The sequence below is a fragment of the Alosa pseudoharengus genome, unplaced genomic scaffold (genome assembly GCF_046254945.1).
Source record: "Alosa pseudoharengus isolate Yale_2024_CS ecotype anadromous, Long Island Sound unplaced genomic scaffold, YU_APseudo_1.1 YU_APseudo_1.1_scf_11, whole genome shotgun sequence".
In the NCBI taxonomy this organism is placed as follows: domain Eukaryota; kingdom Metazoa; phylum Chordata; class Actinopteri; order Clupeiformes; family Clupeidae; genus Alosa; species Alosa pseudoharengus.
Window position 1 is genome coordinate 39,139,025 of NW_027468576.1, and position 24,755 is coordinate 39,163,779.

The 24,755-nt window shown below is 46.3% G+C and overlaps 1 protein-coding gene across 2 annotated transcripts; it reads left to right on the forward strand.

The window, feature by feature from the left end:
* The first annotated feature begins 4,903 nt into the window (after positions 1 to 4,903).
* mllt1a (MLLT1 super elongation complex subunit a) lies at positions 4,904 to 22,122 on the forward strand. Of its 2 annotated transcripts, none has more exons than XM_076279137.1 (12): positions 4,904 to 5,000; positions 10,624 to 10,804; positions 11,440 to 11,522; positions 14,228 to 14,371; positions 15,086 to 15,211; positions 18,095 to 18,757; positions 19,292 to 19,385; positions 19,913 to 20,021; positions 20,921 to 21,017; positions 21,331 to 21,399; positions 21,578 to 21,649; positions 21,737 to 22,122. In XM_076279137.1, the coding sequence occupies exons 1-12, from the start codon at positions 4,989 to 4,991 to the stop codon at positions 21,863 to 21,865; spliced, it is 1,779 nt and encodes a 592-aa protein (XP_076135252.1). In that variant the 5' UTR covers positions 4,904 to 4,988; the 3' UTR covers positions 21,866 to 22,122. The 2 variants fall into 2 exon arrangements, with proteins under 2 accessions (XP_076135252.1, XP_076135253.1); XM_076279138.1 differs by having other exon boundaries at positions 19,295 to 19,385.
* The last annotated feature ends 2,633 nt before the right edge of the window (positions 22,123 to 24,755 follow it).

The following is a 24,755-nucleotide window of genomic DNA, read 5'->3' on the forward strand; positions in this document are numbered from 1 at the left end:
AGTTTACATTAGAAAAATATTAACACATTAACACCAGCCAATGACTCTTGAAGGTTTTAAAGATATACTAAACATACAATGTAGCTTACTCTCTGGTTGTCAAATACCTGGTGTTTGGAATTTTGTTTGAGTGATTTTAACTCTTTCCCGACAGGGCCAAAACAGGCCAAAAATGACTCCTTTGATATTTCATTCTGCTGTGGGTGACCTAAGCATATCTCAAAGAAACCATCCATTTTCTCTTGAAGCCAGATAGTTAGGCTACACAAATATATGTTTGACATGACAATTATGTATTATTTATATATACTAATTAGCATAAATTAGCATACCATTTGCATATTTCGGGCACATTTTTTGAGTTTGTGAAGCTCCTCAGCTTCAACACAGCATGTTATAAAAAAAGTGAAATAGCAGAAAGTTGCATTTACCTGTTGGCTAAATAAATACCAAGTTTGGTAGCAATTGGGTGAAAGGAACTCTAAATAACTAATTTTGAAATTATGTATACAGACGAGCCTAAATAACCATTATATAGTTTTATTATCAATTAGTTGCAATATCACATTTGTATCAAAAAAAATAACTTACAATTTCATCTCATACATATTATTTTGGTTAATAATCATGTTTTTTTTTTTGTCAATGTGTAATAATCATCAACAGTTTAGACTGTTAAAACAGATGAACAGTTAAAATGACCCAACAGAGTCAGTGTTGCTGAAAATGACCCAACAGATTCAGATACCTCCCACACGGAGTTACACTACAGATTTGGCCCCTACCCTCTCACACCACACAGTTTCATATCACTAGACAACATGGGCATATGTACTTTTAAAAACAGCTGAACAGTATGTCATTACTACCACTGAACCTCGGTCGATTGTCATTACTCGCCATGTTGAAATATCGCGATTGGCGCTTGACAACCAATCACAAAATATAAAATCTAACCAATAGCAAAAATACAACACATATCCAAGGAAAACCTATTTATTTGATTGGCTTAGACACTCATTGACATACAAAGACGTTTTCACGGGGTTTCAGTGAAGAAAAATGATACTTTTATTAATTTCCGTCATCAGTACGTACGTACTGATTTCTCTATGGGCTGTCGGGAAAGAGTTAAAGGCCCCCTGTCTGGGTGTAACAAGCTATGTCTGGAGTAGGCATCTGTTTGCCAGATTAAAAGGTGCCAAACATCATTCCAGGCTTTACGACAAACGAGGGCCAACCAGAAGACTTAGGTCTCTGTTCCTCACCCCCTTCTGCCACAGCTGCACAAACTCAAACACACACATTCATGTTTTGTAGGTATTGTGGCCATAACATGTTTGCTGCATTTCAGTTTAAGAATTTTTGGTTTTGAGCTGAACAGCCAATCCAATCCTATTTCACCCTTCTATGCTCCTGAAGCGTCTGTGTTGATTGGCTGGGGTTGTTCATAACCCCTGAAGCGTCTGTGTTGATTGGCCGGGGTTTTTCATAACCCCTGAAGCGTCTGTGTTGATTGGCCAGGGTTGTTTGTGGCTCCTGAAGCGTCTGTGTTGATTGGCCGGGGTTGTTTGTGGCTCCTAAAGCGTCTGTGTTGATTGGCTGGGGTAGTTTGTGGCTCCTAAAGCGTCTGTGTTGATTGGCCGGGGTTGTTTGTGGCTCCTAAAGCGTCTGTGTTGATTGGCCGGGGTTGTTTGTGGCTTCTAAAGCGTCTGTGTTGATTGGCCGGGGTTGTTTGTGGCTCCTAAAGCATCTGTGTTGATTGTCGTTCATGGCTGGCTCTGTCATTTCGCATTTCCAGAGCCTGAGCTGTGGAAGAACATCAAACACGGAACAGAGAACATCAAACTCGGAACAGAGAACATCAAACACGGAACAGAACTTGAGAACTGAGAGGAGCAGTTCACAAAAAATGTGAAACATTAGAATCCTTGGAATTAGAATCACATTAGAATTACAATTATTACCTACTTAATTATTACATACAATTATTACAATTATTACGTTACCTTATAGTAGCTCACCTCCCTTGCCCAAATATGTTTTCAAAGATTAGCTATTTTCTTTAAGAAATTGTATTATTATAATTGTATAATTTGAAAATATGAAAATCGTGAAAATGTTCAAATTATAGACAACAGAATATTTGTTCAGATATCAATGTTGGGTTTTCTATGGCAGCCATCCTCACAGAACTGATTTTCATTTTGTGGCCAGCAGGGGGCTTTTAGTAAAAACAGACGTTTCAGGTTTACATACTGCTTACTCCAGGAGCTATTTCATCATAAGCCAGACTTTGTGGTATCATCGGGTTATTAACTCACACACACACACACACACAAACACACACACACACACACACACACACACACACACACACACACACTTACTACAGGAGCTATTTCATCATTTATAAGCTAGACTTTGTGGTATTACCAGGTTATTAGCACACACAGACACACACACACACACTTACTACAGGATCATTTAGAAGCCAGACTGTGTGCTATTACCGGGTTATTAACAGGTGCCTGTTGGAGAAGTGTCCCTCCTGAAGTCTTCAACCACGACACACCAATCAAAATGTGAATCTTTGATTTTTATGCCTATAAGTTGAGACCACAAGCTCAACCGTTGATTACTGACAGCAAATCAAAAGATGGTTTAATTTTGCCCTCGCCTTTATTCAGGATACTAATCAAATGTCAAGCTGGCTTTTATACAAAAACCAAAACTGTTTTCCCATTCTTGCCTGATAGGATTTCAGCAGTCTGGGGTTATTAATCGTCTTTTTCGTTCCACGGTGCACCAAATGTGACAGATTTCCTCCTCTTTAGCCCAGAGGATGTGGACTGGAGTCTATGGTTTTAAAAAAAGAATGACACATTTTGATTGGTCAAACAACAGGACAGTTTTCCACTCCCCTCGGTCCATCTAACGCAGGGGCTCTCAAACGTTTGTGGGCCGGGACCCCTCACGGAGTGGAAAATTCTCCAAGGACCCCTCATAATCGCAACACATAAAACTTAAGTTAATCATGTAGCTGTATAGCCTTTTTTTTCTGTTAGATGCTTATGTTATATGTCTTCTAAAACAGAGTGCTAATACCACAATAGTCATGTTAGCAAACTTTGACAGTATTTAGGATTTTTTTAAAGGATTGTTGTTTCTTTGTCAAATGTAGGCCTATTGTGTTGAACACATAGTGTTTGCTTCACATAACTTTCATTTTGTTGGTTAATTAATAGTAAAGTGTTTTGACGTATTGATGTAACATATCAGCAGATCAATTGGACAAATACTGATACTGTAGCATTTTTCGCCATATAAGACAATTTCATATTTTGTAGCAAACTTTGTCAGGGACCCCCTGACAATGTGCTGCGGACCCCTGCGGGTCCCTGGACACCACTGTGAGAACCAACGATCTAATGAGCTCGGGCCCAGGTATTATGGGGGCATTTCTGGATCATGTCTATATATGTTTTCTATTTTGCATGGTAGCATTTTAACATTTGTGGATGGAGCATCAAATTGTGTTCATAGGCCATGGTTATCGGGTGTTTTCCTAAGCCCATGTAATAATTTTCACCACAGAAACAGGTTTTTTTCTTTTTTTTTACAGTGTTCCTGAAGATCATGGCCATCCAATATTGTTTTCAGCCATGTCTCTTGCATGCAAATATTTCTGTGGATTCTCTGAATATTTGAATGGCATTATGTACTGTTGATGATGAAATGCCCAAATTGCAATTTTATGTTGAAGAGCATCATTCTTGTATTATTGGATTATTTGCCCCACTGAGTGTTGAATACCTCTGCATCCTCTGAGTGTTGAATACCTCTGCATCCTCTGAGAGACAGGATGCTCTTTTTAATACACAATCATGGTGCCAGTTACCTTGTGACCTTTCTAGCCTTTTGTTGCTCCTGTCCCAACTTTTTTGAGATGTGTTGCTGGCATCAAATTCATCAAATGGACATATATTTGTCATGAAATAGCATAATTTGTCAGTTTCAACAGTTGATGTGATGTTTGTGTTCTTTTTCCAACTAAATATGTGTTTACTCAATTTGCAGATAATAACATTCTGTTTTCATCTACATTTCATGCAACGTCACAACTTTTTTGGAAGCCAGGTTATACAATAATGAGCTACAAGCACCAACTGGCTGATCAATAGGAAAACATATTGCAGAGAATCTGTGGATGGACAACAATGATCTGATTAATAAAAGAACAATGTAGGCCTATCTGACTTATGGAAGAATTGTGAACAGAAATATTGAAATGTATTTTGTGGCAATTGAAAATAATAAAACAACCTTTTAGACTTATTTGGGAATGACCTGAGAAATCTGCATGCATGAAGATTATTTGCTGTAAAGGTAGCTTCTACTGCTGAAAGAGATTTTCAAGTTTGCAGATGGCTGATCCTGATTGTTTAGGCTAAATTAGACAGTAGCCTTGTATTAGATCAATTATAAGATAACTGGCTTAATGGATACCATGGCTATTATTTTATTATCAATGTTTCTAGACGTTTCTGAGAAGATTATGCTACCACTGACTGACAGTAAATATGCTTGGTGTTGGTTTCCAAACGGATTTGTTGTGTTCTTTTCGTGGCAGTTCTAGAAGGCAATTTGCTACTAAGTTATTCAATCACAGAGAGCCTACACGCAGGACATCCTGCATTATGTGAGCTACACATCTCTAATTCAATCACATATTCTTGGCAGATTGTTGCCTGTGGGAAGTCCCGCCCGATAACTATTGCAGTTGGTTCAAAAGCAAAAGGCTTAACCTCTAAGCCACTTGATTGGATACAAAGGCTTTCTCTTTTGGTTGCATGCCAGGAGTCTCGAAGGGGAGGGAAGCCGTCTGGCTTCCGGTGTTTGGCTGAAATTGACACACAATGAGGAGTCGGGAACAACCTCACAAATCGCTGCTGTAAATAAACAGAACAACACACGGCCCAAGAATAATGGAGAACCAGGTAAAGCCCCGCTTTTGTCCCCCAAGCTTTTAACGTTTCTCAACTTCAGACGAGGTTCTAGAAATCGACTGCTAGGACTAGAATGAATAGTTGGCTGTTAGCTAGCTTGCTGCGAGAAAAAAGGCTAATCGGACACACATCTCAAGCCATCCTTGTTAGCCTATCATAGCGCTGCTAGCTCAGCTATATCGGTATTTTCCTGGTGGGAATGTGCAGGATTGTTTCAACTGGCTAGCCGGCTCTCTGTACTCCAATGGCAAGCTAACTTAGCTGTACCTGTCGAGCTATGTAGGCTGCACCCTCAAGGAAAATTGTGCTTGGCGCTACACTGTGACCTCTCAAATTTGAAATGGCCAGTCAGCCACTGCCTGTCAAAAGGTTATATGGCCGGTGGCTGGCAAACCAAGGAAACGGTAGAGTTATGTCAAGCTAACATGGTTAGCATGCTAGCTCCCTTGGTTGCATGGCCCTCTCAGGCTGCATGGATAGGCTGCTAAGGCGCCGGTGGTGGGCTTTGCTTTCCACGTCTGGGAGGAGGGAGGGGTGTTCTGTGCTGACGCTAGGAATGGGAACATGAAGCGGGAATCCCATTTATATGCAATCTACAAAACATTTCAGTCACATCTGTGTTCTGTGGTATTGTACTCTATGCACCAAGCTCGCGGTATGACATTTAATCAGTTGGTGAGGGCGGCAGGCTAGATGCAATTGTCACGTCAAAGATTGTGGTAACGTTAGCTAACGTTAGCTGTGTGTTCCCTCAAAGATGTCTCCCAGCTCAAGCAGGTTAGCAAGCTACACTGGCTAGAGTTGCTATTACCACCAAGTTGGTTCAAAGTTAAGTTTTTAGATTCTAATTTGCAATGTAGAAGATGTAGGTTGATGTGGGTGATTATTAAATACCTTGTCTTGAGACAATGTGTCCTAAACGCAATGAAATAAGAAACAAAGAACTTCTACATTAGCACTAGGTGGCACAGAAATCTGCAGAAGTCGGGGATAGTTAGCTAACATGAGTAACAATTAGCTTGCAAACTTTTTGACGTGAGAGGCAGACACAAGTCCAATATGAATGTGTAGCGTTGTCACCTAAAAAGCTATGAATAATTTCCACTCAGGTCTGAAAACATATAGCTATACATGTTGTTGGCTATATTGGGAAATTAAAATTCTTTAGGTACACGTCGTAAGGTTCTTGCATTCCGACGTGTCTGCCCGCGGAGGTAGCGGTCCTATGGAATTTCTTCCTTGGCTGCCCTGTTAGCGAGTTAGCTTTGTACAGGACAGGCCTGTGCCCGAAGCTACGCAAGATGCTGCGTTCTCGCCCTCCTCTTCCTACAAGAGTTCACTCAACACCTTTCTTTCCGCGGACCGATGGCATAGTTTTGTCTAAATATCCTACAAGAAATACCTTTCCAGCTCCCACCCCAAAAGGGATGATTCGTTAACATTTTTGCTGACCCTCTTTAAGCTATGACTCTGTTACCTGCCACCCCCCTTTTCCTAAGAGCTATGCTGTGCAGTTATTTAAGAGGCACTGACATTTCTGGAATCTGTACCTACCAGTACTCCTGAAATATGCCTGACCACCCAGTGTGCTGGTGCAATGGGCTTCCCATCGGTCATGTGTGTGCTTACACAGTGGTGCTACAGTTGCAGACAGAGACAGAGGCACAGCAGTTACGGCTATTGTAGGGCACTCAGCTCCTAACACCATGGATGAAACCTGTAAGCCTGCAGTGGTGGCTATTGAGCTCTTAACAATGTATCTATGCAAGAAGGGCCCAGAGTGACAGTCTTTCTAAAGAGGTGTGTGTGTGTGTGTGTGTGTGTGTGTGTGTGTGTGTGTGTGTGTGTGTGTGTGTGTGTGCCAGCCAATGACAGTTTGTCTCTGTCCTCCACCGTCCATTGCATCCAAAGAAAGCAACAGTAGAGGTGTGTGTGCCTAATAAGAGAACGTTATCCCAGCTGCAGGTTTCACTTGTCCGGATCTCGGGATGCTCATCAGTGAGTGGATAGGTCCAGTCTGCAGGCTGTTTATCATCGAGACAGGCTTTCTGTAAATGCCTGCATAGTGGCATACTTATTCTAGAGGGACCAGCCTTTTTGTAAATGTCTGCATAGTGGCATACTTATCCTAGAGGGCCAGCGTGTTTCGGGTGTTTTAGCATACACCTTGGCAGTGCCGCTGTCTGTTATTTCAGACCTTCTCGACTTGTTTTCTGTTGTGCTGTGTGCCTGGCCCCCACCTGTCTGTCTGCCTGGCCCTGTCTGGCGTGGCGACGGTGTTAGCACCAGAGTGTGATGACTTGTGTCTGGAAGCAAATGGCATTACCATTGGCAGGGTGCCAGGCGTGCCCGCCAGCGTCTGTGTGCCAGCGAGGCTCATCCCTGCTCGCTCCCGCACCCCCGCCGGCGCTCTGCCATTGGCCAGCGTGGCGTTCCAGGGGGAGGGCATCGCAACCCCACGCTGTCCTCTAACTGGCAGCCAGAGCAGGACGTGCGTCTCGTCTGGCCGTGCATCTCCTCTCAGGTGTCCGTCTGATGCCACAGACGCGGCAGGATGGAGGCTGTTCACGCCACCGGGTGCCAAGTCCCAGCGTAGCTGACCTGCAACATCACCGTCACCTGGAGCACGATACATTATCCCAGCGTAGCCGACGTGCAACATCACCGTCACCTGGTGCACGAGAAAAGAGCCCGATACTGTGCGGTGTCAGGGATAGAGGTTGTTCACTCAAATGAACACATTATCTCAGTGTAACAGATTTGTAATATCACTGTTGTCAGGGATAGTGGTTGCTCACTCAGATGTACACATCACTGTTGTCAGGGATAGAGGTTGCTCACTCAGATGTACACATCACTGTTGTCAGGGATAGAGGTTGCTCACTCAGATGTACACATCACTGTTGTCAGGGATAGAGGTTGTTTACTCAGATGAACACATTATCTCAGTGTAACAGATTTGTAATATCACTGTCGCCTGGTGCATGAACCAAGATCACATTACTGCATGGTGTCAGGTTACCTAATGCTGCAGTGAGTAGTTTCTGGTGGAAATTCAAATGCGTGAAAGCATAGACCAATATCCTAAACCCCGGCTTTCTTGTTCAGTCTTCACTTATTGGACTGCGCTGTGTGTGATCTAATGATTGACAGCCATGTAGATGAATCAGCACGATTAACTCTCTGGATTATCTTATGGTGGGGGTGTGGTGAAAATGCTTCTGAGTTTCTTTTGATCCATGGAGAGTGAATGTAGTTTCTGAGAGCAGTAGGTAGCTATGAGGTTATTGGAAGAATGATCAAGTACTGCAGGAAGTTTAATTATTTACCCAAAGAGTAGTTGGTATTCACGGCCGTTTCATGTTTGCAGGCAGAGGACAAAAGAGTGATAAAGGGTTTCTCACGTGTGTAGGACCTAAAGGGTTTCTCACGTGTGTAGGACCTAAAGGGTTTCTCACGTGTGTAGGACCTAAAGGTTACTACTGCGCTCAGCTTTCTGCTGCTTCTGTATCAACATTTATTAATTATGTTCTAAAGCAGTGGTCACCAACCTTTGTGAGCCCAAGATCCCAGACCTCGGCCCTAAACAAAGGCAAGATCTACCTTGAAGCGTCAAAAGTGAACCAAAGCCAAAATACTTCCAATTTGAAGGCCTTTTATTCAGGCAAATGTATCAGGTCAAAAATATCACATCCTCCACCCCTTGGGCCTCTGCACCTTTTAGTTACACAAGAATAGCATACAGTTTACAAACCAAAATCACACTTTCCTTCTACAGGCGTCAATGAGAGAATAACATTTAACATAGTCTTCACTTACATTCTTTTGGTTTTGATTTTCTAATTGGAGTAAGTGTTTGTGACAACACGTCATGACAAATGTGATCGTGTTTGATCGCCGTCTTGGTATGAAGCATCTTTCACGTAATGAATGCGCACCAAAAGTGAAAGTAACCTAGGCCTACTATGCGCTCTGTGTCTGAGCTGTCTGTGCACGTCCGCAATCGATTACGTTCCTCATATGGAGAACACATCCATGTTCCCTCACGTCTTAGTGCCTCTATGTAATCCTTCTGTGTTTGCAAAATTCCTGACAGTTCCTGATCGCTAAACTTCTGTTGTCCTTTCCTGGAGAGCGCACCTGCAAAGTGGTTCTGTGTGTGTGTGTGTATGTGTGTCTGCATGGGGTTACGTTCGGTTAGAGTCAGAAGTTGGTCCGTCCGGTCCCACATTCACACCGCTCCAGTATTAGATTAACGTTATCAGATAGCACTGTAAAATGTGTGCGGGAATTTCTGGCATTATGATGGCTAGAGCTATGGGACTTGAATCTTAATCATGCACTATACCCACAATCCCACGCTGAAATGTAGGCGTTGACATTGGCGAACATGCAGGAATTTGATGACTGTGTTTTTATTTTTCCTGTTCTCGGGATCTACTGGGAAAGTCCCAAAGATCTACAGGTCGACCGCGATCGACGGGTTGGCAACCCCTGTTATAAACAGTAATTAATAAAAAAAATCTACCTGGGGATAGATACATACCACTACACAGGCAATCAGTCAAACCAACTCTGTAGAACACAACATCAACATGGTTGTCATAGATAGATAGGTAGATAGATAGATACTTTATTGATCCCCAGGGGAAATTCAAGCAGAATTCATTTCTGAGCCGCCTTCAGTCATTGTATGTCAGCAATTAGGTGGGGACCACACAGACCAGCAGCAAGCGGCAGGTTTCCTCTGGTTCTCTACGGTTCTGCAGCGGAACAGCGGCAGGTTTCCTCTGGTTCTCTACGGTTCTGCAGCGGCAAGCGGCAGGTTTCCTCTGGTTCTCTACGGTTCGGCAGAGGAACGGTGGCAGCACTGGCGTTGAACAAACTGAGCGTTGAACTTGGTTCAACTTTCAAAGCGCAACGCGAGCATATTCAATTGTCAGTTTAGGCAAACCGTTTGTGTTACTTAGGAACGAGGTAGAACTTATTATGGTCTGAGCGCTGCGTTACGCTTGCCACTGGCTAATGTGATCCCTGAGTAGAGCCGTGTGTGTGTTTGGGGGGGGGGGGTCAGGTGAAGATGGAGCTGGGCCACTCTGTGTGTGTGTGTCCGAGTGTGGTCCCTTAACACACCATGTGCTCTGCCTCTTCCCTGTGTGTGTGTGTGTGTGTGTGTGTGTGTGTGTGTGGTCCCTTAACCCATCATGTGGTCTGCTCTTCCCTGTGTGTGTGTGTGTGTGTGTGTGTGTGTGTGTGTGTGTGTGTGTGTGTGTGTCTGAGTGTCGTCCCTTAACTCATCATGTGTTTTGCCTCTTGTGTGTGTGTGTGTGTGTGTGTGTGTGTGTGTGTGTGTGTGTGTGTGTGTGGTCCCTTGACCCATCATGTGGTCTGCTCTTCCCTGTGTGTGTGTGTGTGTGTGTGTATGTGTGTGTGTGTCTGAGTGTCGTCCCTTAACTCATCATGTGTTTTGCCTCGTGTGTGTGTGTGTGTGTGTGTGTGTGTGTGTGTGTGTGTGTGGTCCCTTAACCCATCATGTGGTCTGCTCTTCCCTGTGTGTGTGTGTGTGTGTGTGGTCCCTTGACCCACCATGTGGTCTGCTCTTCCCTGTGTCCAGTGTACGGTCCAGGTGAAGCTGGAGCTGGGCCATCGAGCGCAGCTGCGTAAGAAGGTGACGTCGGAGGGCTTCACACACGACTGGATGGTGTTTGTGCGTGGTCCAGAGACGGGCGACATCCAGCACTTCGTGGAGAAGGTCGTCTTCCGGCTGCACGAGAGTTTCCCCAAACCCAAACGAGGTGAGGCAGAGCTCGGCCGTGCGGCTGCCAGTGGCTCTCGTTGTTATGAGTCATTTTGTGACGTAAAATCTGTATTGTTACTACATGTGCAAAGAGAAATCTTTTACTTCAATTTTGTGAAAGCTACCAATTGGAAAGAGTGCACTTTTATATAAAATATAAGGCCATTTCTGCTGTGAAGCACTACCACCCCCTGTCTGGGGCTGTGTGTTCTGAGGGATCAGCATGAGCAGCATGATGCTACATGTTGTGTTAGCTATGAGCAGCATGATGCTACATGTTGTGTTAGCTATGAGCAGCATGATGCTACATGTTGTGTTAGCTATGAACAGCATGGTGCTACATGTTGTGTTAGTTATGATGCTACATGTTGTGTTAGCTATGATGCTACATGTTGTGTTCGCTATGAGCAGCATGATGCTACATGTTGTGTTAGCTATGATGCTACATGTTGTGTTAGCTATGATGCTACATGTTGTGTTAGCTATGAGCAGCATGATGCTACATGTTGTGTTAGCTATGATGCTACATGTTGTGTTAGCTATGAGCAGCATGATGCTACATGTTGTGTTAGCTATGATGCTACATGTTGTGTTAGCTATGATGCTACATGTTGTGTTTGCGTTTGATTGCAGTCTGTAAGGAGCCGCCCTATAAGGTGGAGGAGTCCGGCTACGCAGGGTTCCTCATGCCCATCGAAGTTTACTTCAAGAACAAGGTCAGTGTCCCCTCCACACACACGTCAACACACACCTGAGTTCCGACGTCACCAGTGGGGTATACTACGAAGCACATAGCTAGGCTATGTAGACATATCGAGGCTTGACAAAGCCTTGACTCAGTGTAAGACCCTGTGTGTAAGATATATGACAGAATCCTACACGTGAGATAACTTCGTTTTTAAGACAATTGATTGGTCAGTGTGCGGTAGATTACACGATTTGAGCTATAACTTAGCACATAACCTCCTCCCGACCAGGTTTGGTTGACAGCATAAGATACCATGGTGATATAGCGACACTAAAACAGATCCACTTTTGTGTCACAGCATAGCCTGGCTTTGAGCGCAACATACCTCGCTAACCCACTAATCGTGTCACAGCATAGCCTGGCTTTGAGCGCAACATACCTCGCTAACCCACTAATCGTGTCACAGCATAGCCTGGCTTTGAGCGCAACATACCTCGCTAACCCACTAATCGTGTCACAGCATAGCCTGGCTTTGAGCGCAACATACCTCGCTAACCCACTAATCGTGTCACAGCATAGCCTGGCTTTGAGCGCAACATACCTCGCTAACCCACTGTGCCCCCTCCACACACATACATCAACACACACCTGATCTATGACATCACATGACATGCCCCCTCCACACACACACACACCAACACACACCAGGGGCCTGTACTACGAAGGGAGCTTAACCTACCCAGATGTAACCCAGGGTTACTTTGTTAAACCGGGGTTGACAAAACCTGGTTATCTTTAGTGGTGTTAATCGGTACTACGACGCCGATTATGAAGTTGATTTGTTGAGCCGGGGTTAACCTCATTGGAGTTTGTGCGCGTTCACATAAAAGGGGCGGGTTGCAGCGCAAGTCACCACTTTCAATGATGACGCGATCACCTTATTTTACGGACGAGGAATGCACAATTATTATGACAAGTTATGAGGAATTAAAACCCACTCTACGACAAAAATCAAATACGTCGGCAGTGAACAAAGCAAGGCAAGGCTGTTGGCAACGTATTGCAGATCGGGTAGCCTAAATGCCTAAAAGTAAAGTTTTATTTCCACATGTTCTTCAAATATGTGTCACGGAGGATTAATATCTTGCGGAATGTCTGAAATGAGTTGAAATAATTAAATTGCCTATTTTGAGTTCATAGAAATGCCTACAGATGCAACACAATTTAGAAGTGGCATATAGATTATAGTAATAGGATAATTTAATGTTTAAGTAGCCCCCATTGACTGATTTAGTGTATGCCTAATCCTGTGAACATTTCAGATGCAACACCATTGCCAAACGCACATGGCAGCAGGTGAAAATGAAACACAAACACATTATTCAGAATAGTAGGATTATATAGTTATAGCTTGCATTAATATTTCTTAATTATGAAAACACGTAGGCCTAGTATGCTTATAGCCTTCACTTGGCCTCTGTTTTACAGCTAACAAGAAAAAGGTGTCTTTGAACACTACTGTAATAAGGAGTGTTTTACAGTAGCAGAGGAGTTGGCCATCGCAAATAATAGTGGAAGGCCGATTGTGGAAGGGGTTGAGGAAATGTGTAGCCTTTATGTGCAGGGTACAGTAATATGACATTCAATTCAACAAGTTTGGTAAAATGGTGATTTTAATTTATTAGGCCTAGGCTATTCTTGCTCAGATGTTCAGCATACTGTAGGCTAGGCTAGGCCTATGTGCGATTTATTTTCGGACATACAGTATTCTTGCTCAGATGTTCAGCATCACCGATTAGATGGAAAACATGAATGTCCACGTAAGGGCATTGCTATGACGGGTGACATTAGAGACTTCTGCCTAGATCATCTGACAAAGATAACGAATTCCCTCGACTGACAATCTATATCTTCATAGAGAATATATATATATATATATATATATATATATATATATATATATAGGCGGTCTCTAAAACCCCTCGAAGAGAGCACCTCACGATTTGCGCTCCGATGTCGCATGGATCATCCAGGTACGCCGACATATCTGGAATTGTTAGTGGAGGGGTGGTACTTATAAAGGGTGTGGTTAACGGAAACCTCGGGTTAACAAAGAACATAACCTGCTCGGAGCAGGTTTGAGATGCAGCGTAAATTGCCATGGCAGCATACCTCGGTTAAAACCTATCCACCTTTCGTAGTACGGGTTAATCGGGATCTTACGCCACACGTGATCAAGTTACTCTCGAAGTTACCCAGATAAGCCAGTAACCCCGCTTCGTAGTACAGGCCCCTGATCTATGACATCACATGACATGCCCCCTCCACTGGTGTGTCCTGTTTAACACTTAAGCTGCACTTACAGCTCAGAACCACTTTTGCTCACAGTCAAACTGTAGGTAGTTTAGAAATGTTGATGGCAATTCTGGTGAAGGGTAATTTTGTCAGTAATCTCCTACTCCGGTGTGGTTGTGTTTGGTGGAGTGGGTAATCTGCTCTGGTGTGGTTGTGTTTGGTGGAGTGGGTAATCTGCTCTGGTGTGGTTGTGTTTGGTGGAGTGGGTAATCTCCTACTCCGGTGTGATTGTGTTTGGTGGAGTGGGTAATCTCCTGTGTGGTATAACATGTGTTTGGTGGAGTGGTATTGTGTGGTATAACATGCACATTGGGTATTGTGTGGTATAACATGCACATTGGTTCCCAGCTGCTTTGCTGACAGTCTGTCCTCTCACAGGAAGAGCCAAAGAAGGTGTGCTTCAACTATGACCTCTTCCTGAACCTGGAGGGCAACCCACCTGTCAATCACCTGCGCTGCGAAAAGCTGACCTTCAATAACCCCACTAGTGAATTCCGCCGCAAGCTCATCAAGGCTGGAGGGGTGAGCAGGGGCCAGCGGCCGAGGAATCATGGGATGGGGGGGACATGGAGTGGGTCTGACTAGACTAGAGGCAGTGGGATCACTGTGGGACTAGGGGCAGAATGTGTTACTGTGTGTGTGTGTGAGAGAGAGAGTGTTCCTGTGCATGTGAGGGTCTTCCTGTATGACATGTCTGTGTGAGAGTCTTCCTGTGTGATGTGTGGTGTGTGTGTGTGTGTGTGTGTGTGTGTGTGAGAGAGTGTTCCTGTGTGTGTAAGAGTCTTCCTGTATGACATGTCTGTGTGAGAGTCTTCCTGTGTGTGTATGAGAGTGTGAGAGAGAGAGAGTGTTCCTGTGTGTGTAAGAGTCTTCCTGTATGACATGTCTGTGTGAGAGTCTTCCTGTGTGTGTGTGTGTATGAGTGTGTGAGAGAGAGAGTGTTCCTGTGTGTGTGAGAGTCTTACTGTATGACATGTCTGTGTGTGTGTGTGTGTGAGAGTCTTCCTGTGTGTGTGTGTATGACATGTGTGTGTGTGTGAGTGTGTGACAGTCTTCCTGTGTAACACGTGTGTGTGTGTGTGTGTGTGTGTGTGTGTGAGTGTGTGTCCTCCTGTGTAACACGTGTGTGTGTGTGTGTGTGTGTGTCCTCCTGTGTAACACGTGTGTGTGTGTGTGTGTGTGTGTGTGTGTCCTCCTGTGTAACACGTGTGTGTGTGTCCTCCGTGGCTTATGCAGATGCAGGTGGTTCCTGAGGGAGCCGAGGCCGTGTCCAGACCCAGTCCCGACTACCCCATGCTGCCCACCATCCCCCTCTCCGCCTTCTCCGACCCCAAGAAGAGCAAGAGCTCGCACGGGGCAAAGGTCAGTACGGAAGCCCCACAGGCTGCTGCTGCCTCACGGCGGCTTAGTTCCTACAGACGCGTTTCCCTTCAAGTCCGAGACGCTGGATGTAAATACTAAATGTATGTAAAACGACACACCGTTAGAAGAGCTTTGATGGTTTTACTGTCCTGCTACTGGACGTAGTTACATAATAACAGCTGAGGCGAAACACTCGTCCTGTTTCACTAAATCAAGATGGTTGTAACATAGAATTTTGTTCAGGTAAAAAGGAATCTAACAAATTCTAATCAAGCTATGCTCTGTCCAGTGATGCCAGATAGTGGTTCCCCAGATATGAGGAGACATGCAGATTAGCGGTATCTGCGTCTGCCTGTGGCTGGCTAGCTTACTAGCCTGATAGCAATAGCTCTTGTATAATATACAAAGCAATGTGCACACAGCTCTTTAAGTAACTGAAAAGGGCAGTGTGACGGCTTGCAAAACCCCTCTACGTTGTGTAATGATAAGTTCAGGTTGTGATGAAAGGTTGTACTTCTTACAATAACGTCACATTGGACAGTCAGATTGTTTACGAGCCTTTGTTGAACAGTAAGCTATGCTTGTCTGTTTACCTGCACCAGGGAAGTCAATTTGTCTGACGTGTTCATTAGAAGTTGTTAGTTAGAAGTGAGAAGTTGTTTGTTTGAAATAAGAAGCTGTCAGTTTATTAATTCGTTAGAAGTGAGTGTTGTTAATTAGTTAGATGTCTGAAGTTGTTAGAGGTGAGAAGTAGTTTATTTGAAGTTAGAAGTGTTTTGTTTGCAGTAAGAAGTGTTTTGTTTGCAGTAAGAAGTTCTTAGTTTGTTTGACATGTGAAGTTAGTTAGTTAATTTGAAGTAGCACGTGCTACCGCCTGTGTTTGTTTGTTGTATATTGTGAGGCAGTTAAGTGTTGTAAACGTCTCTGCTTATTGGTGAGGTCAGTTTATTGTTCTGATCGTGTCTGGTTGTTGGTGAGGTCAGTTTAGTGTTCTGATCGTGTCTGGTTGTTGGTGAGGTCAGTTTAGTGTTCTGATCGTGTCTGGTTGTTGGTGTGGTCAGTTCTGATCGTGTCTGGTTGTTGGTGTGGTCAGTTCTGATCGTGTCTGGTTGTTGGTGTGGTCAGTTCTGATCGTGTCCGGTTGTTTGAGAGGTCAGTTCTGATCGTGTCTGGTTGTTGGTGTGGTCAGTTCTGATCGTGTCAGGTTGTTTGAGAGGTCAGTTCTGATCGTGTCTGGTTGTTGGTGTGGTCAGTTCTGATCGTGTCAGGTTGTTTGAGAGGTCAGTTCTGATCGTGTCTGGTTGTTGGTGTGGTCAGTTTCGATCGTGTCTGGTTGTTTGAGAGGTCAGTTCTGATTGTGTCAGGTTGTTTAAGAGGTCAGTTCTGATCGTGTCTGGTTGTTGGTGTGGTCAGTTCTGATCGTGTCTGGTTGTTGGTGTGGTCAGTTCTGATCGTGTGTGGTTGTTGGTGAGGTCAGTTTATTGTTCTGATCGTGTCTGGTTGGTGAGGTCAGTTTAGTGCTCTCATCGTGTGTGGTTGTTGGTGAGTTCAGTTTAGTGTTCTGATCGTGTCTGGTTGTTGGTGAGGTCAGTTTAGTGTTCTGATCGTGTCTGGTTGTTGGTGAGGTCAGTTTAGTGTTCTGATCGTGTCTGGTTGTTGGTGTGGTCAGTTCTGATCGTGTCTGGTTGTTGGTGTGGTCAGTTCTGATCGTGTCTGGTTGTTGGTGTGGTCAGTTCTGATCGTGTCCGGTTGTTTGAGAGGTCAGTTCTGATCGTGTCTGGTTGTTGGTGTGGTCAGTTCTGATCGTGTCAGGTTGTTTGAGAGGTCAGTTCTGATTGTGTCTGGTTGTTGGTGTGGTCAGTTCTGATCGTGTCAGGTTGTTTGAGAGGTCAGTTCTGATCGTGTCTGGTTGTTGGTGTGGTCAGTTCTGATCGTGTCAGGTTGTTTGAGAGGTCAGTTCTGATCGTGTCTGGTTGTTGGTGTGGTCAGTTTCGATCGTGTCTGGTTGTTTGAGAGGTCAGTTCTGATTGTGTCAGGTTGTTGGTGTGGTCAGTTCTGATCGTGTCAGGTTGTTTGAGAGGTCAGTTCTGATCGTGTCTGGTTGTTGGTGTGGTCAGTTCTGATCGTGTCAGGTTGTTTGAGAGGTCAGTTCTGATCGTGTCTGGTTGTTGGTGTGGTCAGTTTCGATCGTGTCTGGTTGTTTGAGAGGTCAGTTCTGATTGTGTCAGGTTGTTTAAGAGGTCAGTTCTGATCGTGTCTGGTTGTTGGTGTGGTCAGTTCTGATCGTGTCTGGTTGTTGGTGAGGTCAGTTCTGATCGTGTCTGGTTGTTTGAGAGGTCAGTTCTGATCGTGTCAGGTTGTTTGAGAGGTCAGTTCTGATCATGTCTGGTTGTTTGAGAGGTCAGTTCTGATTGTGTCTGGTTGTTGGTGTGGTCAGTTCTGATCGTGTCAGGTTGTTTGAGAGGTCAGTTCTGATCGTGTCTGGTTGTTGGTGTGGTCAGTTCTGATCGTGTCAGGTTGTTTGAGAGGTCAGTTCTGATCGTGTCTGGTTGTTTGAGAGGTCAGTTCTGATCGTGTCTGGTTGTTGGTGTGGTCAGTTCTGATCGTGTCTGGTTGTTGGTGTGGTCAGTTCTGATCGTGTCTGGTTGTTTGAGAGGTCAGTTCTGATCGTGTCTGGTTGTTGGTGTGGTCAGTTCTGATCGTGTCTGGTTGTTTGAGAGGTCAGTTCTGATCGTGTCTGGTTGTTTGAGAGGTCAGTTCTGATCGTGTCTGGTTGTTGGTGTGGTCAGTTCTGATCGTGTCTGGTTGTTTGAGAGGTCAGTTCTGATCGTGTCTGGTTGTTTGAGAGGTCAGTTCTGATCGTGTCTGGTTGTTGCCCTGCAGGACCCCAGTAAAGAGGGAAGTGGCGGGAGCAAAGGGCCCAAGCCCCACAAACTGACCAAGGAGCATCGGGAACGACAGCGCAAGGACTCCGAGAGCAAGAGCGTCTCCAAGGGCGACGGAGAGCGCGACGGCGCAATGAGCGGCAGCAGCAAGAGTTCCCGCGAGCCTCCCACCTCCTCCTCGTCCACCTCGTCCAAGAAGCCCTCCGAGACGAAGACCAAGGAGGAGAAGGTCCTGCCCAAGGCCGCCTTCAAGGAGCCCAAGCTCACGCTGAAGGAGGCCAAGCTGGAGGGCATGTCTCCCAAAGGGGGGGGTGGGGGGGCAGGCGGGGGTGGGGGGGGTCTCCCGCCCGATGCCAAGGCGCCCAGCAAGCGTCCGTCGGCCGTGGAGTCGCCCAAACCCAGCGTGAAGAAGCAGAAGAAGAGCGCCTCTGGCTCCGCCTCCGAGCCCAAGGGTGGCGCCGGGGGCGGAGTTTTCACCGGCACCTCCCCCCGCGTCTCCTCCTCCTCAGTAGTGCCGCCCTCTTACACGGACAAGAAGCCGCCCAAGGAGAAGGGCCGCTGGGCCAAGACCAAGTCCGACGCACCGGAGGTCAAGGAGCCCAAGAAGATTCCGGAATCGGATGACTCAAACTCGGAGGATGAGGCATCGTCCAAGTCCGAGGTTTGTGGATGTGTGGTGTTTGGCTGGAAGAGTATGTTTTAGTGTGTGTGTGTGTGTGTGTGTGTCCATGTGGATATTAGTTGACATCCTGTTGTAATATGCAATATAAAGCAAACGATATACATTATGAAGACCATGCATTGTGATTGCTATGGAGCGAATGATATACATTATGAAGACCATGCAGTGTGATTGCTATGGAGACCTGGAGTGAATGTCCATTGATGACCATATGTAGTCAAAGTGCGCTGAGCAGCTTTGTGTTCTTCTTTGGAGGGGGTGTCACTGGCTGCTCTTGTGAACAGCTCCACACACACACACACACCCGCTGCTCAGGCAGATATTAATAGCCTCCTCTAGCCCCCTCTGCGGTGTGTGTGTGTGTGTGTGTGTGTGTGTGTGTTCAGAGCACAGGGCTCCACTGCCACCGCAGGCCTGACTCAGGCAGCAGTGGAGCGAGAGATGCGCTTCCGCACCCGCACTGGCTGAAGTGTGTGTGCGTGTGTGTGTGTGTGTGTGTGTGTGTCTTTTAAGCAGCAGTCGGCTCCCTCCAGTCCCACCAACTCCAGTTCCAGCTCCGACTCCAGCTCTGACTCAGACTTTGAGCCCCTGCAGAAACAAGGCCAAGGTGAGCCCGTGTGTGTGTGTGTGTGTGTGTGTGTGTGTGTGTGTGTGTGGTTTATGTTTTTGTGTCAGGTGTGTATTAGAGCAGTGAGATCTAAAGAACTTAAACATGTTTAGTTTCCTTTCTGTACACTATCAGAATAGACTACACACTCTCTAATACTCGAAACTATCAAACGAACATGGAACAGTCTGAGAATGCATTTGAACTGTAAAATATAGATTCTGCTGGGATGTTTTTTGGTCACAATATGACATGAATAGTTGTTTGAGCATGGACAAATTACAGGTTATAAAGCAAGAAACCACAATTTGCATAAGTAGTATTTATACTGATTCAATGTGGTATCAATTAGTCCTTAAGGTCTGGTATAAATTCATAATTTGATGCTTCAGACCCAGGGTGCAGTTCTGTATCCTTTGGTGTGTGAGTAATGAGCCGCAGAGTGTTATCTGGACGCTTTAAAGTGTGTGTGAGGCTTTAGAGTGTGCCTGAGGCTATGCTGGCTAACACCCGCAGTCCTCTCCTAGGTCCTCTGCGGTCCATGGTGGAGGACCTGCAGTCGGAGGAGTCTGATGAGGACGACAGCAGCTCTGAGGAGGAGACGCCTGTGAAGAACAACCCAGTCACCCGGGACAGGTGTGTGTGTGTGTGTGTGTGTGTGTGTGTGTGTGTGTGTGTGTGTGTGTGTGTGTGTGTGTGTGTGTGTGTGTGTGTGTGTGTGTGTGAATGAAAAACAACTCAGCCACCCGGGACAGGTGTGTGTGTGAAGAACAACCCAGCCACCCGGGACAGGTGTGTGTGTGTGTGTGAAGAACAACCCAGTCACCCGGGACAGGTGTGTGTGTGTGTGTGTGAAGAACAACTCAGCCACCCGGGAAAGGTGTGCATGTATGTGTGTGTATATGTGTGCATGTACGTGTGTGTGTGTGAAGAACAACCCAGCCACCTGGGACAGGTGTGTGTGTGTGTGCGTGTACGTGCATGTACGTGTGTGTGTGCCCTCTCAGGCCTGTGTGCCTGTCAGAAGCTGTGGCATTAGGAGAGCCCATGTAGAGCCCATGTAGAGCCCATGTTGTGCTCATGTAGAGCCCATGTAGAGCCCATGTTGTGCTCATGTAGAGCCCATGTTGTGCTCATGGTTATTGAGAACTTCCTTTAGCACATGCTGCCGTTGCTAATGACCTAATAAGCTAATAATTGCTGATCTTTTAGTTGAAATGCGCAAATCCCTGCTCCAGTCAGATTGGTCAGCATATAGACCAGTGATCATACACTTAACAATAGATAGCTGGACATTCCTTTCCTAAGCAGAACTCTATAGAGGAAGCGAGTTAGCTGCATGGATTACTCATTTTATTTCATGTTACCATACGGTCGTAAGTTGCCTTTGTGTACGTAGTGAAATCAATCCTTCATCACGTCTCTAGCGAAGTTCCTGTTCCAGGAAGAATGTTCCCTACATCAATACTATGTTAAGTCTTTGTCAATGACTAACTAACAATTTGACATTCTGCTTGACCTCTGACCTTTTGCAGATTGAGCATGGACAGTGAGAGTGACAGCAGTGACGGACCACACCGGCCCAACAGGGACCTGGCTCCCCCGCCCCAGAAACACAGCTCCTCCATCAAGGTGAGACACACACACACACACACACACACACACACACACACACACACACACACACACACACACACACACACACACACACACACACACACACCTGGCTCCCCCGCCCCAGAAACACATCTCCTCCATCAAGGTGAGACACACACACACACACACACACACACACACACACACACACACACACACATGTGCGTGCTTGCCAAACACACGCATACCTGGCTTCCCAACTCCAGAAACACAGCTCCTCCATGAACAAGGTGACGCACGCACACTCTCTCACCCCCCTCCCCCCCCCCCCTCTTCATTGTTGGTGCAGGTGTCGGGCAGGAAGAGTCCTGACCAGTGCTGTCGTCCTGAGAAGGTCCTCAAGAAGGGATACGACAAGGTAGGCGGAGCTCCTTTACTCTCTCATTCTACAGGCCAGTTTATTTCTACAGCGTGTGTCTGTGTGTCTGTGTGTCTGTGTGTCTGTGTGTGTGTGTGTGTGTGTGTGTGTGTGTGTGTGTGAGTGTGTCAGTGTGTGTGTGCTGACCTTCTGTCCTCCCTGTGTGTCCACTGTTCAGGCCTACACTGAGGAACTGGTGGATCTGCACCGCCGACTCATGGACCTGAGGGAACGCAACGTCCTCCAGCAGGTGTGTGTGTGTGTGTGTGTGTCTGTGTGTGAATGGGTTCTGTTAGTGCTGTTGGTGTGTAACTCTAAAGTCTGTTTTTCCTCCCAGATCGTCAATCTGATCGAGGAGACGGGCCACTTCAACGTCACCAACACAACCTTTGACTTTGACCTTTTCTCATTGGACGAATCGACTGTCCGTAAACTACAGCGCTACCTGGAGGCCACGCCCACGTGACGGACGGACGGCCAGGGGTGGGCTTCTCTCTCCCCCCAGGCGCCCGGAGAGCGTGAAGAGGAGAGAGAGAGAGAACGAGGGAGAGCAACAAGAACAAACAGAATACAAACTGTGGTGAGGAGAGGAGAGGAAGAGAGGACAGCGGCAGCAGAGAGAACCTTGTAGAAGGTTCTGGAGCCCGACAAGCAGGCAGGCATTCCAACTATTCTTCCCAACAGACCGCCATAGCACTGCGCTGGGAGGGAGGGGGGTGTGGGGGTGGGGTGGGGGGGTGTGGTGTGGGGGTCAAGTTCAGTTGGCTGCCAGGTCCGTCTCTTTTGTGGAATCTTGTATACACAACCAGAATGGCAGGAACAACTCTAATACTACCCCCTCATCACCACCTCCAAAACACACACACATACACGCACACACACGCACGCACGCACGCACGCACACACACACACAGACACAAACAAATAAACAAACCCATGAACAGGTGTACTTATCCTGTACTAAGCTCTGTGATCCTCAAGCCTCAACACTCACACTCCCTGTCCCCCTTTGGAAGTGCACCTTCCTCTGTGTATGAGGAAGATTTGAGTGTGTGTGTGTGTGTGTGTGTGTGTGTGCGTGAACATGTGCATGCACGTGTGAAGAGTAGCCACCTCATGCTGTTTCTAAGAGGTTCGAGCACAAGCTGCTGTGGCTTTGTCTCTGTTCTCGTGTGCGTGTGTGTGTGTGTGTGTGTGTCAGATCCACCTCCATGCCTTCTCATAATAAGTTGCTTCATCCCTGGGGGTCCCTTTATGCTACCCTGTGCCCTGTGGGGGGGTCACTGACTGAACGCCTTTCCCAACGCCACAAGCAGACAGGAGGAGCCATATCACACCAATTCGGAAGAGGAGATAACGGGCCAGTTTTTACAGTTTTTATTTTTCTACCGATATGTTCAAAGTATTTTAGGGAATGCTGTTACCCGTGAAGAGAAATTGAATGTATGCTTTTATTTTTCTAGGGCTAGATGTTAGTGCCTTTCAGCTCCCGACAGACAGAGTGCCAGTGGAGTGATCAGTGAGGGGTCGAAGGTCAGAGGTCATGGGGGTTGGGGACGCAGTGATTGGGGGGGGGGTGTCACATGATGGCCTGTCCTCGCCGTTAACAATGTTTCAGAGCCGCTAGTCTCTAGAATTGTCCACTGAGGTCTACTACTGTGAGAACGTGTGTTTTTATCAGTGTTGGTGGTGTCTAATGAAGGCCTTACCTTTCACCAGTTATGGGTGTTGTTAGTCTGCTTGTTGGCATGGTTACCAGTGTCAGTGTTAGCAGTTATATCATATCCTGGAGGCTGATGTGCTCTCGTCGCGGCAACAAGCCTGGTCTGCTTCTGAATCTGTGGCCATCCTCTACTTCTGCTGTGTGTGTCTGGATGCGTGTGTGTGTGTGTGTGTGTGAGAGAGGCGCTAGCAGTCATAGTTGCCCCCTCTGCCTCCCCCCCCCCCCTCCCTGAGAAGAATTAAAAGCCCTCTAGTCTCCAGACTCCCACTCGCACTGAGATTCAGAAATGATGCCCCCCCCCCCCCCTGGTCCTTTTCTATTTATTCGGATGCTAATGCTAATAGCTTTAAGATTTGTGTTGCCTTGCCTGAAGAGGGAGCCCTCCCCCCCAAATGCCCTCCGTCCCCACGCGGTGGGGGGGGGGCAAACAGTGTCCAGTGTTTCTCCTGCGGAGACAGAAGACGTCTCTGCCCTGTGGTCAGCGTCCATCATGTCAGCGTCCATCATGTCTGCCTGACAGACCCCAGGTTTATTCCTTTACAACTTTGCCATTGTTTGAGCAAACAGCAGTTTGTATGTATGTGTGTGTGTGTGTGTGTGCACGCGTGTGTGTGTGTGAGCGTAAGAGAGAGTGGGTGAGAGTGAATTGAGGGGGGGGGGGTTGGGGGTTCGAAAGATGTACTGTCCTTTATTTTTTGCTTTGTGAACTTTTAACTTCCAAGTCCGAGTTCATGAACTTTGCCCTTTGACCGGGCGTGGGGTCATTTGCTGGTCATGGTGGGGGCTGGAGGGGTACAGGGTCAGCTCCGAGGAGAGAGAACCCCGTCGTTTGTATTTATGTACCTCTGCACTTTTGGCTGTGGTGACTTCAGTACTTAATTATCTGAACTGTATTTTTTAAGAATTTTATACACTATTTACATGCAATATGGTATTGATTGAAATTTTTTGCCAACTGAAAAAAAAGGAAAAAAAAAAAAGAATTTCTTTTTATTTTGTACTGGCATGTTTTGTCATTACCCATCTGAGACATGTCCATGAACCAGACTGTTATTTTCAGGCATAGTGATGTGTGTCTCAAAAGAATGTTGTATTGTGTTCATAGTTACTTGCCATTGGACATCATGGGACTAGTGTTGACTGGTTAAAGAAATCTGTTTGTTGACAGAAGTGTTTATGATGCGTATCAAAGAGGAACGAGTCTTGTTTCCATTGAGGATTTCTCATGTTATTGTTATGCGTATGTCCTGCGGTGTTTTGAGTGTGATTTGACTCAAAGGATGTGGCAGCACTCTGTGAGGTTCGGTCATGCCAACCGCGGCGGTCTGACACAGACACACACTCACTCCCCCGCCTCCGTTGGACCGCGCCGGGATTCTCCTCCAGGACTGGCCCGGCCTGCCCGAGTCTGACCTGCCGGTACGACCCGAAGAGGAAGAGCAGCGTCCACGCCACCTCAGGAAGCCATAGCAACCAGGACCGGGCCCGTGGTGAGCAGAACTCACAACTGAACTCTACTATGTGGATTTGTTTATTTTTTTAGAGCCATGAGTGGACCTGGGCCAGCGCCCATGCTATTCTGGGGCATGCTTCCCAAAGCCATAGTTGCTAACCTGTTAGCAACTTAGTTGGT

Coding starts and splice junctions, on each gene's coding strand:
- mllt1a (XM_076279137.1), top strand. Junction 21,018..21,330: donor AACACAGCTCCTCCATCAAG/GTGAGACACACA, acceptor TTGTTGGTGCAG/GTGTCGGGCAGGAAGAGTCC. Junction 21,400..21,577: donor TCAAGAAGGGATACGACAAG/GTAGGCGGAGCT, acceptor TCCACTGTTCAG/GCCTACACTGAGGAACTGGT.